The 13,744-nt window shown below is 40.2% G+C and overlaps 1 protein-coding gene across 1 annotated transcript; it reads left to right on the top strand.

Moving 5' to 3' along the window:
• Positions 1–1,189: 1,189 nt before the first annotated feature.
• LOC115806782 (V-type proton ATPase 116 kDa subunit a) lies at positions 1,190–13,712 on the top strand. The gene is made up of 19 exons (XM_030767643.1): positions 1,190–1,306; positions 2,569–2,647; positions 3,419–3,516; positions 4,386–4,514; positions 4,666–4,787; positions 5,852–5,963; positions 8,279–8,361; positions 8,486–8,579; positions 9,039–9,251; positions 9,545–9,695; positions 9,952–10,085; positions 10,417–10,577; positions 11,080–11,173; positions 11,338–11,456; positions 11,595–11,802; positions 11,958–12,065; positions 12,819–12,936; positions 13,326–13,497; positions 13,619–13,712. The coding sequence occupies exons 1-19, from the start codon at positions 1,190–1,192 to the stop codon at positions 13,710–13,712; spliced, it is 2,406 nt and encodes an 801-aa protein (XP_030623503.1).
• The last annotated feature ends 32 nt before the right edge of the window (positions 13,713–13,744 follow it).

Genomic DNA, 13,744 nt, shown 5'->3' with positions numbered 1-13,744 from the left:
GGAACATACTTTTATTTGTTCAACTAATTTAATCGTTTATATGTTTGTATATGTGTTTACAAAATGGATTTGGGGTGTTGTGTATGTTAAGTAAGACAAAGCATTTAAATCACATACATCCAAGGGTTTTTTGTTTGTAGGGTTTTTGTTTGTTTGTTTTTGTTTTGTTTTTTTAACATTAGCTGTAATCCTGTGTTCAGTGCTCCATATTACAAACTGTTCACATTTCTTATGTCCCGGAAAGTGAGTGGAGGCGAACCACTTCACTTCCCACTATTTTACTGTGCTCCTGAGACTTGTCTGGCATTGGTAATCAGCATTATAAACAAAGGATTTGGAAATACTTTAGTTCTAACAGGAATTAGATAAAGAAACTGGAAAGTAGGACATGGTCTCTTATTTTATTAATGCTAGTTATGCAACATGGAAATTATACTCAACAAGATATTTATGATATGATTTTGAAAACATTAAACAGTTTACCAAAAAGCTAATCCTTGTCTTGAATGAATGTATTTTTTCTGATTTGAGAAGGACATAACCAGTTATCATGAATTTGAAATTTCACACTAATCTGAACAGCTTTAGTTTAGAGAAAAATATTAAGACTTGTGGGATTACAATCAAAACTGATGACAAATGAAGATTTGTAGTCCTTAACTCACCTGTGGTTAGTAAAGCAGAGAGGTGAGTCATGCTGGTGGAATCTCTGTCAGACCACAGTGCCTCAGGACCATGCATCCTGCATAAACAAGCAAACCACAAGCAATTCATCACATTCTCAAAATATTTCACATCTAGATAGAGTAACATCAACAGGATATGATTTCCAAGTCAGTTAACACAGTCTGTAGTCTAAAGCTTTTATTGTGCAGAAATTCACTGGTTATCATAACTTGAACAGAGGCTAAAGGCAGAATGTGTATTTTGGTGTGTAGCATATTGGAGGAAACAGATGACTCACGGCATGGTGAAAGTCAGATATGCCAACAGCAGCAGTGTCCATATTGATCTCTGCACTCAATTGATCAGCCTGCCTGACATGTAATAGACTGAGTGACAAAAACAAGGAGCTCACAGTTAGATGGGACAGTAACTGTACGTGGCATTTGCTTCTAGGCTGCATTGCTGTGGTACGCAGACGATAAATCGTGAAGTTGTAATCTGTTTTTAACGACTTGTTTGAAACATGGGGTCTCTGTTTCGAAGTGAGGAGATGTGTCTGGTCCAGTTGTTCTTCCAAACAGAGTCAGTTCATAACTGCATTAATGAGCTGGGACTCCTTGGATTGGTGCAATTCCAAGATGTAAGTGAGAATTTCATTTTTCTGTTTCTGTTGGTTGTCTCTGTCTTTTTCTGTGCCCCCCCCCTTCTGTGTGTGAGTATGTGTGAGTACAGTTGTATTAGTTGAAAACAGTGGTTTGAAATGTCGAGTTGAAGATGAGTGATGATTGAAAATACATTTGAGTAGGTCAGTTGTCATTAGAAGTTGTTACAGTGATAGATTTCAAGTTCACTTAGCTTACAGATTGTTGGTTTAATGTTGAGAGGGAACATTCATTTACTAGACAGCTTTACAGGCTGTGGCTTCTGGCCCTTATCTAATCTGCAAAGGCTTCTATTGATTTCTAAATGTAGTCTGTCTCTCTCTCTCTCCCTCTCTCTCTCTCTCTCTCTCTCTCTGTCCCTCTCTCTCTCTCTCTCTCCCTTTCTCTCTCCCACTTTCTCTCTCTCTCCCATTCTTTCCCTTTCTCTCTCTCTCTCTCTCTTTCTCTTTCTGTCTCTCTGTCTCTCCCTTTCTCTCTCCTTATCTCTCTCACTCTTTCTCACTCTCTCTCTCTCTCTCTCTCTCTCTCTCTCTCTCTCTCTCTCACACACACACACACACACACACATCCTTTTTCCTATGCACTAAGAGATCAATATAACATGCTGACATAATAGTAATTCACACAAACAACTTTCATTCACACAGTTCTCCATACTTACAGATAATTAATTTTAAATGATCATAGTTTAAGGACTGAGTGCATTTGCTACTGTAAGTTAATCAGTTTTCACTGTAGAGTATCACAGTACAGGGGCATACTGTGAGCAAATGCATGAGGCATGTAATCATAACCTTTAAGGGGATATTATGAGGGCATGTTACTGACAGTAATAGCAATATAATTACAGTAATTTTACACGTATGTGTGGTTGTGAAGCGGTGGTGATGTTTGAATTTATCACCGTGTTTGTGAGATTTAGACTGCCTTCAATGCTCAGCCTTCTACCTACAGCGTGTGAGGACAACTCAATAAGACAACTCAAATAAACCACTAAAAAATAAAAAGGTTCAAAAGACACACAATCATCTCACAGGCTGGCCACAGCTCTGTATATTCAGCAGTTCTGCTCATCTGTTCTGGTGTTACAACTAAGTAAGTGGGTCCAGGGTTCCTGTCCAGTTATCTATAATGATCAACAACATTAGTCAAGCTGTTGAAAAAATGCTTTGTACATTTATGAATTCAGCTGAATATGTTTGAATACCTCAGTATTAAATCTGTCAGCATTGTTTTTCAGCTTAACCCTGGAATAGTGGCATTTCAGAGGAGATTTGTAAAAGAAGTGAAAAAATGTGAAGAAATGGAGAGAATCCTGAGTAAGTGCAGAATTTCATTACATATCACTGGAGACTTTTAGAGGGATGGCTTGTCCATACTGTGACTCTCTTTTTCTCAGTCTGGCTGTAAACCTCTCACTGGGTAGTTCAGTTCATCTCTTACCCTTATGCTTGGATTAGCACATAGGCCCATAAGTCCATGCTTTACTGTGTCTTTATTATTATAATATGTTCTGTACTGTTCAGTTTAATTTTAATTTTACATTATCTTATTTGGGGACTCTGTTACCAGTTCAGTAAACTTTGCTGTTATCACCATTTAATTTGTCACATTAGTGCACTGCTTTTGGAAAGACAATAGAAAAAATAAAATTCCCTATATGCAGTAATACACAGTAACGGAGTGCTCATGGATAAGCTCTGAGCCCTGAAAAAAACCCCCAAACAAAGTAGATTGTTTAATTTTCCAAATATTCATGAGAAGGTGGATTTCAGGAGGGGGGGGGGGGGTAGACTTGTGTTAGCAACACTTACAGAAACACAAAACTTCAGAATCACTCTTTGACAATAAAGCATAAATTCAATAAAACAGGACTATTTATTCATACCTTCACACTGACATCTTATGACAAAAGCCTTTGTGTGCATGTGTGTGTGTGTGTTTTTAAGCAGGCTGAGTAACAGAGTGAAGAAATGTGAACAGTTTTTGCTTCTTGTAATCAAAGGTGATGATTTTACTTCTGTTGTTGTTCAGGTCAGCATAGTTTTCTGTGCTTACGTATCAAAGCTGAATATTGTATTGCCTGGCAGGGTTTCTGGAGAAGGAGATGATTAAGTCTAACATCGCTGTTGGCAGAGGATGTGAGAGTGAGAGAGTGCCCTGTCCCAGAGATGTCTTGGAGCTGGAAGTGAGGGCACAGTTCCTGTTCTTTACTCAGCACTTCCCATATCAGTTTCTCATTTACAGTCACCGTGCAATGCACTCACACAGGCTGTCAAACCATCAAAGTCACAGCGCAATCACACTGAAGCCTACTTAATATACGTGGATTGTGTTGGTTACACTGTCTTTTACAGTACCCTTATTACCAGCTCAACGTAGCATAAATATCTGGTGACTATATCATATATTGTCATAAAAAAAACAATCTCACATAATTCAGGCTATTTGAACAAAGGCATAATGAAGATTCACGACCTGGAAACTAACAATCTGCAGTGAGAAATGGATTTGTTTTCTCTAAAAGGGCTTGACCATGGCAGTGTAACTCTTTCATCTGGAAAATGGAATGCCTGTCGAATGTTTCAGTATCACCCAAAATGTTCACAACACATAATATAGTAAAGGCAAAATACATCTTCAGATTTCATAAAACTGTCTAGTACTTTAAAGTGGTGTTAACCGCAGTAATTTAACATTTTACTCACCTTAAATTGTAGACAGATCACAGAGTTGGCCTGAGAGAGTGGTAAAGCATATTTGCTTTGCAGTTAACGATATTTGTAAAAAAAAAAAATGTATAGAAAAAACAAATACAGGTAACACATTCTCATAAATTTGAATAAATTAAATTTAAAAAGAAAGCATTTGCTTATTTACGTTAGTTGCTGTGTACAATGATGAACTGATGGTAATTTGGCATCTACTGGTATGGAGAAGCCCTGGGGTTTGTAAGTTCACTCACAGCTGTGTATGGCAAATGTGACTCTTAGTCATGTAGTGCCTTTGTCAGCTTTCTCTGCAGTGATGGAATATCTTCTTTACTCTAAAACACAGTCAACATTTGAGAAACTGGAGCAGGAACTGAAAGAGATCAACTACAACCACAACACACTCAAACAGAACTTCACTGAGCTGGTGGAGATGGGTCATCTGCTGCATATGACGGAGGACTTCTTTGAGGAGGTACGTCTGGGCAAAAACACAGCTCTGAGTGGCAACTTGACATCTATGATGTGTTACATAAACGTCCTATGGTGCACTGTGTTGTGAGGTTCCTGACAGACGTAATGACGTCATATGGTGTAAACATGCTGGATCACTGATTCTATTCCAGGTCGAGTCCCAACTGTCCTGCTCTGAGCTGCCGTCTGAGGATTCTCTGTCTGTGACAACTTCCTCCCGCATGACCAGTCGCAGAAACAGCATCACCAGTGTTAGTGGACCTTTGAAACTGGGGTAAATTTCAGATGTTCAGATAACTCTTCTCAGGCTCCTTTCAATAGTGTGTTTAAATGGCTTAAGGAATGCGGAGGGTGCTGATAGTGCTTGTGGCTTTTGGCAGAAGGGTATTACCATGGCAGTACCAGAGCTTTCATCTACATTAGAAATGGCATTGGCCTTCGAAAGGTTTTTTTTCACTCCAAAGCTCATCTGCAGTCTTATATTGTAGTGATGGTGCATTTGTGGTAATCTCCTTACACTACCACAGTGTCAGACTCATTGGATCCCCACTAAACCTCTGTTTTCCTTTATACTCTTGTCCAGAGAACCTTAAGAGAATGACACAGTGTTGATACGCAAGTGCAGTCTGGAAAATAATACTACCCTGAAGTGTGCAGAGACAGTTCAACAGTCTAATGAAGTCTGTTTGGGTGACCTTTTGTATGGCTACAGGTTTGTAAAAGTGACCTTTACCAATAAACTGAGGTCACCTTGCCTAAATAATGAAGCCCATGTCAGGATACTGAGTAATTCACAATGATAGAATAAGGCCACACTGAGAGATTCCTCACAAAGTGCTTTTTTTTTTTTTTGCCATCCCCTCTTCCAAAACTACTCATTGCACAAAGAGAAAGAAAAAGAGGAAGAAAACATTTATTTTGTCATTTGTGAAAGTCTGAGCATCACTCCTCAGCTTCAAATTAAAGATGTCATGAGTATAAAATACAGCGGCAATAAAAATGAGCAAACAGAAATTCCTAAGACAAACATATGTTTCTGAAATACTGGAATAATATTTAAGCAACGTCTCATCAACGACAAAGATATTATGCTGTCACATTCATCCTGATATGGTGTGCAGCACACTTTTCACACTGTGCAGCACACTGTGCAGCAACGTGCACAGAGATGTGTTGTGTATAGCTGGAGCATTACACCTCTTTACAGTGCTGAATAAGTGATGTGGCTCTCTCTGAGTGAGGTGTAATCAGGCTTTCAAAAGAGTGGAAGTCATCCTTTCACCTGCCTTCACATTCCTTTTCTCTCCATGGACGCCTTACTCTTCTGTCCCCTGCCAGGTTTGTCGCTGGTGTCATTAAGCAAGAGCGCTTTCCTGCCTTTGAGAAGGTTCTGTGGCGGCTTTTTCATGGAAACTTTATTCTGCGCCACGCAGCGATCCAGGACACAGAGGTCAACAGCATGTCTGTAAGGCAGATTGCAATCCGACATTCATTCAAATGCCTTCATAATGCACTGTCTATGCCTGTGCTGATACTTGATGATGCTCAGTAGTAGTTCTCTCCATTTTAATTGTTATGAATTGAAAATCAAATAACTTATTGATTCTTATCCCAGTCTCTTTCTGTCTCCTGTGTTTTTTTCTGATGCACTCTCTGCACACCTGACTCTCACAGCTGATTGATCAGTTAGGCTGTATTAGCCCTGTCAAGTGCCGACAGATTAGAGATATATGGAGTGGTGGATGGGATGTGTGAAGACCGAACAGAGCAGATGTATGGCGTAGTGGAGGTGTTTGTGAGGACAGAACAGAGCAGATGCATGGCGTAGTGGAGGTGTTTGTGAGGACAGAACAGAGCAGATGTATGGCGTAGTGGAGGTGTTTGTGAGGACAGAACAGAGCAGATGTATGGCGTAGTGGAGGTGTTTGTGAGGACAGAACAGAGCAGATGCATGGCGTAGTGGAGGTGTTTGTGAGGACAGAACAGAGCAGATGCATGGCGTAGTGGAGGTGTTTGTGAGGACAGAACAGAGCAGATGTATGGCGTAGTGGAGGTGTTTGTGAGGACAGAACAGAGCAGATGTATGGCGTAGTGGAGGTGTTTGTGAGGACAGAACAGAGCAGATGCATGGCGTAGTGGAGGTGTTTGTGAGGACAGGGCTGGTAACCCGTGGTAAAGATCATCCCAATGCCAGTTACACACAGCTGTTTCTCAATGCCCAGAATATCTGTTCTTTAAAACTAAGCTACACCTTCCTCAAAATCAACAGGCAAAGATGGGAACAGGTTCAAATGGAATTACGATTTTGAAGGTTTTTTTGTGAATTTTTCTAGATAATTTTAATGTGGTTTTTCAGCCCATATCTTACTGAAATTGTTGAGAGCTTTATAATGTTATAATGTTATAACATTATAATGTTCAGTGATAAAATAAGAGCTAGTGACCTTTGCAACCAAATGTAATTACAGTCCTTATTGAGCTTAATTTAAAAAAAAAAAAACCCCAACACAAATGACATTAAAGAATAGTGTTGACAGTTTAATTACAATGAAGCTACTGTCAAAACGGATCCAAATGTCAACAAGGTCTGAATTGACCTTTAAGGGTAACCTAGTCAAGAAATAAAAGTTTAAAGAACATTCTCTATTTATTTTCCAGTTAAAAGTATTTGGGAATTCACATGAATATTGTTAAGCGCCTGTGAATTGTCTCCACATATTCCCCAATGTGTATGCCTGATCCAGCTCAGACTGGCAGTCATATATTCCACATATTCCCAACGTATATGCCTGATGCCTGTGGACCGATCCATCCTGGTGTTATCATCCTTCATCCCCCTGTCAGCCTCCTGTCTGCATCGCCATCCCCTTTGTTCATGCCCCAATTTACTTTCAATTGTAACTGCCCACGTGGTCGGCACCTATTGCACACCTGTCTGGCCAAGGAGGGGTCTCCTCTCTCTGTGGTCCCTCTCAAGATTTCTCCCATTTTCCCATTTCCCTTTTGGGTTTTTGGGGAGTTTTTTCTTGCCCGCCACGAGGATTAAGTCGGGGGGTGCCGTCATGTTTTGATTTGACTGTTGTGGTCTGTAAAGCCCTTTGAGACTGTAAACAGTGATATTGGGCTCTAAATAAACTTGAACTTGAACTTGAACTTGATCCAATCCAGATTAGCAGCAATATATTCCACATATTCCCAAAATATATGCCTGATCCGATCCAGATTAGCAGCAATATATTCCACATATTCCCTATGTGTATGCCTGATCCAGTCCAGATTAGCAGCGATATATTCCACATATTCCCAATGTGTATGGTTTATTCAGCCCAGATTAGCAGTAACGAGTGAGCAAAAGGGTAAAAACACCTGCAGAAACGGTCAAAATACGTGTATATTTGAAACTGCCTTTTGTTTTTTGCTGCTGAACATTGAATCCGCAGAATGCACATCTTCATGGGGAGGAGTTTTGTAGAGTTAATGAGGATGTCTGGAGAAAGAAAAGTGTGTGTAATGTCTGTGGGTTGGTGGATACTCGTTGATTTACCACAAAAATGGATGGTCTCTAGCTTGCTCTGATCATTAAGGATGACCAACAGAGACCGCATCAGACACGACAAATGCAACCACGCTTTGATAGATTTTGATGTTTGAACTAGCGATATTTGAGATTACAAAAAAAAAAAAACCTCATTGCAAAGAAAGATAGTGAGGAGCAGTTCTGTAGGAGCAGACCGTGTTTATTAAAGATGTTCCTTTCCCTTGCAGGATGGCGATGTGAAGAAAGATGTGTTTATCATTTTTGTTCAAGGTGACCAAGTTCGAGGAAAGATCAAAAAAATATGTGAAGGGTGGGTGAAATTAAATGTCTTAACATGGATGTTAAGAAATGCAAATATGGATGAAACGATTAATTACTACAGAATGTAGAAGTTATATGCTTAAGAGCTGTCACATCTCCTCCTGGTCTTGCAGGTTTCATGCACATATGTACCCGTGTCCCAACACCTTACATGCTCGAAAGGAAATGAGGATAAGTATCAACACACGCATAGAGGACCTTAGAACAGTACGCCGCTATCTAGTCTATCTATCTATCTATCTATCTATCTATCTATCTATCTATCTATCTATCTATCTATCTATCTAATGCTCTGGTTGAAAGCCCATAATGATGTAATCTCACCAGGACTATGCATTTGGATTAAATGAAGCAGTAAAAATGCTGAAAGCAGGCAATGTGAAGGCTTTGGCGAGATTGAAGAAAATATAATGGTCATTAGACTGGCCAGAAAAAAAATTCTCTAATCAAATCTCCTTTTCTTAAAATTGTTTCAAAGTGCTTTACTGAAAATTGGATTTTTTTTTTTTTTTTTGCAAACTAATGCTTTTACTTCCTCCTTGGCTCATGATCAATATTTATTCTTTTATTCATATGTGTGTATATATATATATATATATATATATATATAGAAACTGTTTAATAAGAGTGATCTTGTACTACTGCCTTTCCTTTCTGGCTCCAAAGATCCTGAAAAGGACAGAGGAATATCGTGCCACTGTTTTGAAAGCAGCTGCAGCTAAGCTTCAGGACTGGACCACTAAAGTGATGAAAATGAAGGCTATCTATTTTACTCTGAACCTCTGTAACATAGACATCACTCAGAAAGTCATCGTGGCAGAGGTGTGGTGCCCTGTTTCAGACCTCAACACTGTCCAGAATGCCCTGATAAAGGGATCTGTAAGTCAACTGGCCCCTCTGTCCACTGACCAGATTGTCCACTCATCCTTCTGTCCCCTCTGCTCACTCACCAATCTGCCCTAAACATACTGTCCACAGCCCAATCAGCCTTCCACAGTCAGTGCATGCATTTTAATAGTTTATTGGCAGTCATGGCAGTCAGGGACCCTTTTTCTCTATGGTCTCGTCACAAGTTGATAAAATACAGGTATTTCACACTTATGTGCTAACTTACATAAAATGCCAAAATCCACATGATTATTTGGTGTGTGTGTGTGTGTATGTGAGTATAGGAGCAGAGTGGGTCAAGTCTAAGACCGGTTGTGAATCGTATCGAAACCCACAAAACTCCACCAACGTTCAACAGGACAAATGCCTTCACTGCTGGATTCCAGACCATGGTTAATGCATATGGCGTGGGCAGTTACCAGGAAATGAACCCAGGTGTTGTCTGAGAGACCCGAGCGAACTGCTCTGATACAGCAGGGATAGAACATCTGTTTATCACTCTTTCCTGTCTCTGAGTGACAACTCCACTTTAAAGTCATTTCTGAGAAATCTAATAACACAAACAAACTACACAAACTCATTTGGGTTGTGAAAACTTGTTTACCTAAAAACTCCTTTTGGATGTCCTGAAGGAGACCAGTAGTGGTCCAAACACTGATGTTTGTATTTGATCATTTGTGGTGTCTGTCAGCTCCGTACAGCATGGTTACGTTCCCCTTCCTGTTTGCGGTCATGTTTGGAGACTGTGGTCATGGTCTAGTCATGACATTGTTTGCTGCCTGGGTCATCATGCAGGAGGGAAGCCTCTGGAGAGTAAAAAACGAGGTAGGTTGGAATATTTCAGTGAGAGCTCTTGGGTGTCTGTCTGTGTTGTTTGCTCCCAATTTATATGATGTTTCTATTATACTTGGAACAACGTAAGTACTCTCAGAGTTAACTGAATGCTTGTGAACTGGTGAATTTACAGTACAGAGTACATTTTTATATCAGACCAACTTCCTTGGAACACAAACAGTTATCACACACAGCAAATCGTTTGTGCTGTGATGACGCAAACCTACACAAAAGCTAAACAGCAAAACCCTCACAGGAAACATAAGGACATTTAAATAAAGAACACATATTTATGCTGGGTTCTGAAATCTGTGTGTTACAGTTGACTGAGGTTCTGGTTGGGGGACGGTACATCATCCTCCTCATGGGTGTTTACTCCATGTACACTGGCCTCATTTATAATGACTGCTTCTCCAAGGCCTTCAACATGTTTGGGTCCTCCTGGAGCGTCAAGGCAATGTTCCAGCCCCACGGCCCATGGACGTGAGTTCTTTGGATGGCTTCCAGCATGTTTGACAGAGTCCATCATTTTAAGCCATGTTTACTCAGCCAGCAGCCAAGCACTTGTGGTTTATTGATCTAGCAGTGTGCAAGCTTTGAATTGTTAAAATTTGAGCAAGTTTTTAGGTTGCTTGTCAGTCAAATACCCTGACAAATCTAGACCCATTTACTGGACTGCTGTGGTCTGAATTTGACTCAGCTTGTATGAGATGGTAAATATGGGCCAGGGTATTCAGTCTTATTTTTAAATCATAAAACACACACAGCCAAAAGAAAGGATCTGTGATGACACAGATGTGATGGAACTCAAAGATCTGGCCACAGGGATGTCAAAGCACAGTTAAGCTGTGAATTACTCTTACATTTCAAAATGCAAAAAAAAAAAAAAAAGAAAGCATCTGTCTATAGTTTTTGTCAGCATTTTCGGTTTCTCAGATAATTAGAAAATTGTTTTTAATGCTTTTCTTATGATTTCTATTTTCAGCAATGAGACACTGCATGGCTCTGACCATCTTCAGCTGGACCCACGGGTGCTTGGAGTCTTCTCTGGAAGTCCTTATGTCTTTGGCATTGATCCAGTTAGTACACACACACACACACACACACACACACACACACACACATTCCCCATCATTTATCTATAGCAACACAGCATAATGCAGTACACTAGCTGAAAATGACAGTATGTGCATTAGGCTTATTGAACAATAATATGTAAACACTGACTTATTACAATCCCCAGATTTGGAACATCGCATTAAACAAGCTATCCTTCCTGAACTCATACAAGATGAAGATGTCTATCATTTTGGGAGTTGTGCATATGATGTTTGGACTGGGACTGAGTTTGATGAATTTCCTGTAGGTATTGATAAAATTACTTGTTTTGTGTTCATTATACTTTTATGATTACAAAATACAAAAATTTATTTTATTTCTAAACAGCTAGAATGTCAAAAGAGAGAGTGAACGCTCATTCCGCATCTTCCCCTTCAACAGATATTTCAAAAATCTGAAGAGTATTCTTCTACAGTTTGTTCCGGAGCTGCTGTTCCTGCTCTGTCTGTTTGGGTACCTGGTCTTTCTCATTATATTCAAATGGTGTGCAGTGCTTCAGTCAGAAAGGGCTCCCAGCATCCTGCTCCTCTTCATCAACATGATGCTGTTTGTCTATAGCCCTGATCAGGTGCTGCTATACAGCTCGCAGGTTAGGACACGCTTTCACCTCCTCCCCTGAATACACCTCCTCATCTAATACATCTCCTCATCAAATACTCAGACTATAGAGACAATACTGTTCTCACCTCACTCAGCTCAGGACTCTCACGCTGTGATATTCACTGGTGTTTCTGGCCCAAACAGAGAGCTGTACAGATCTGTCTGGTGCTCGTGTCATTCCTCATGGTCCCTGTGCTTCTGCTGGCCAAACCGCTGCTCCTCTACAGGCATCAAACACGCATGAAGCAGCAGGTGGGATGGCGTCAGGAGGAGATGGACAGTTTACTCATTTTAACCTTCTCAAATCAATAGATGTTTTTAGTATAGCCATGGTATGGTACAGTTTTTTAATTATAGTGATTTTGGAAACACCAAACATGAACACCATTTTTCTGATCTGATAAGGTGAGATGAAAGTTACAGTGCAGTTGATGTAAGGTCATCTTTAGTCATCCGAACAGAGAACTGCCCATAGAGGCAAAATGCTAAAATAAGAACTGAAAATTGCTCAGCTCTCAGAAGTTTGGTTGCTCATAAATAAATATATTTCTCCAGACAATGCCAGGTAACAAAGTAGCTTTGGAGGCATTTGAGAATACAAACTCTCAGGGAACTGCAGGAAACCCAGAGCCCAACAATGTGTGCACTCACAACGAGAAGGAGGAAATGGTAAGTCACTTTTCCTGAAAATATACATGTCTCTAATAGTCAGAATTAATAAAAGGGAAAGTGTGTAAACAAAGGTGTGGTAAAACTCTACAGTCTACACAAAAGTTTGTAAAACATACACGTATGCCCACACACATTCCTGTTTTCTGTGTGTAAGATTACTGTAACATGTTTTCTTTGTTGTTGCATGTGCACATTTAATACTCTTAATTTCTGCCTCACTACTTTGATATTACCATACAGAATCAGTACACATTTTTTTTTGTTCGGATACATCTTGAGTAGGTCTAGCGTTCTCGTCGGCTAGTCTTCATTGTTAACCGTGTTTTTCAGCAGGTCAGTATGAGTGACGTTTTCGTGTATCAGGCCATCCATACCATTGAGTACTGTCTCGGCTGCATTTCCAACACAGCTTCCTACCTGCGTCTGTGGGCCCTCAGTCTGGCCCATGCAGGTAATGTCTGATCTCACTAGAGTCACCGCCACATCTTACATAAAACCCATTATGTCTGATTATGACATAATCACCAGACTCAGTACAGCTACACAATCATGTCAGGTTCAGTTTGGGCATTTGGAAAGAGAATTTAACTTAATTTACTGTTTTGTGTTTTGAAATTAGCTCAAGAAATAATACATGCATAGAACACAGACTGGTAAATGCAGAGCTGTGAGAGTACATTTTTTGCAGGGCTGTGCACTTCCTCAGTCATTTCTCTTCACATGCTCAGTTTTCCCAGCATTAGTTAGTTAAATTAGTAACTGCTCACTTTGCGTTTGGATCATTAAAATGTTTCTGTTCCAGAGTCAGAATTTGAGCCCAATAACAGTTGTTGTGTGCAGAGTTGTCAGAGGTGCTGTGGAAGATGGTCCTGCAGGTGGCGCTGCAGGTCTCGTCTGGCATGGGCTCAGTCCTGCTGGCCCTGACCTTTGCCCTCTTCGCCCTCCTCACCGTCACCATCCTGCTGGTCATGGAGGGCCTGTCTGCCTTCCTCCATGCCCTGAGGCTGCACTGGTAAGAACCTGGGCCCTGTGACAAAGTTTCCCCCAGTGTTTCTCTAATGCTCAAATACACTGAACCTCAATGGAAAACGTATTTTAATACTGTGTTCCTTTTTTTTTGTTTGTTTTCTCAGGGTTGAATTTCAAAACAAGTTCTACAAGGGAGCGGGATATGCATTCACGCCCTTTTCCTTTAACAGTTTACTGAAGACCCAATACCAGATTTGACGATTCATATCGTCAAAGCATTTCCAGTACTA

The sequence above is a fragment of the Chanos chanos genome, chromosome 3 (genome assembly GCF_902362185.1).
Source record: "Chanos chanos chromosome 3, fChaCha1.1, whole genome shotgun sequence".
NCBI classification, from domain to species: domain Eukaryota; kingdom Metazoa; phylum Chordata; class Actinopteri; order Gonorynchiformes; family Chanidae; genus Chanos; species Chanos chanos.
The sequence above is the reverse complement of the archived record's forward strand: the minus strand, read 5'-3'. Positions and strand labels throughout refer to the sequence as shown.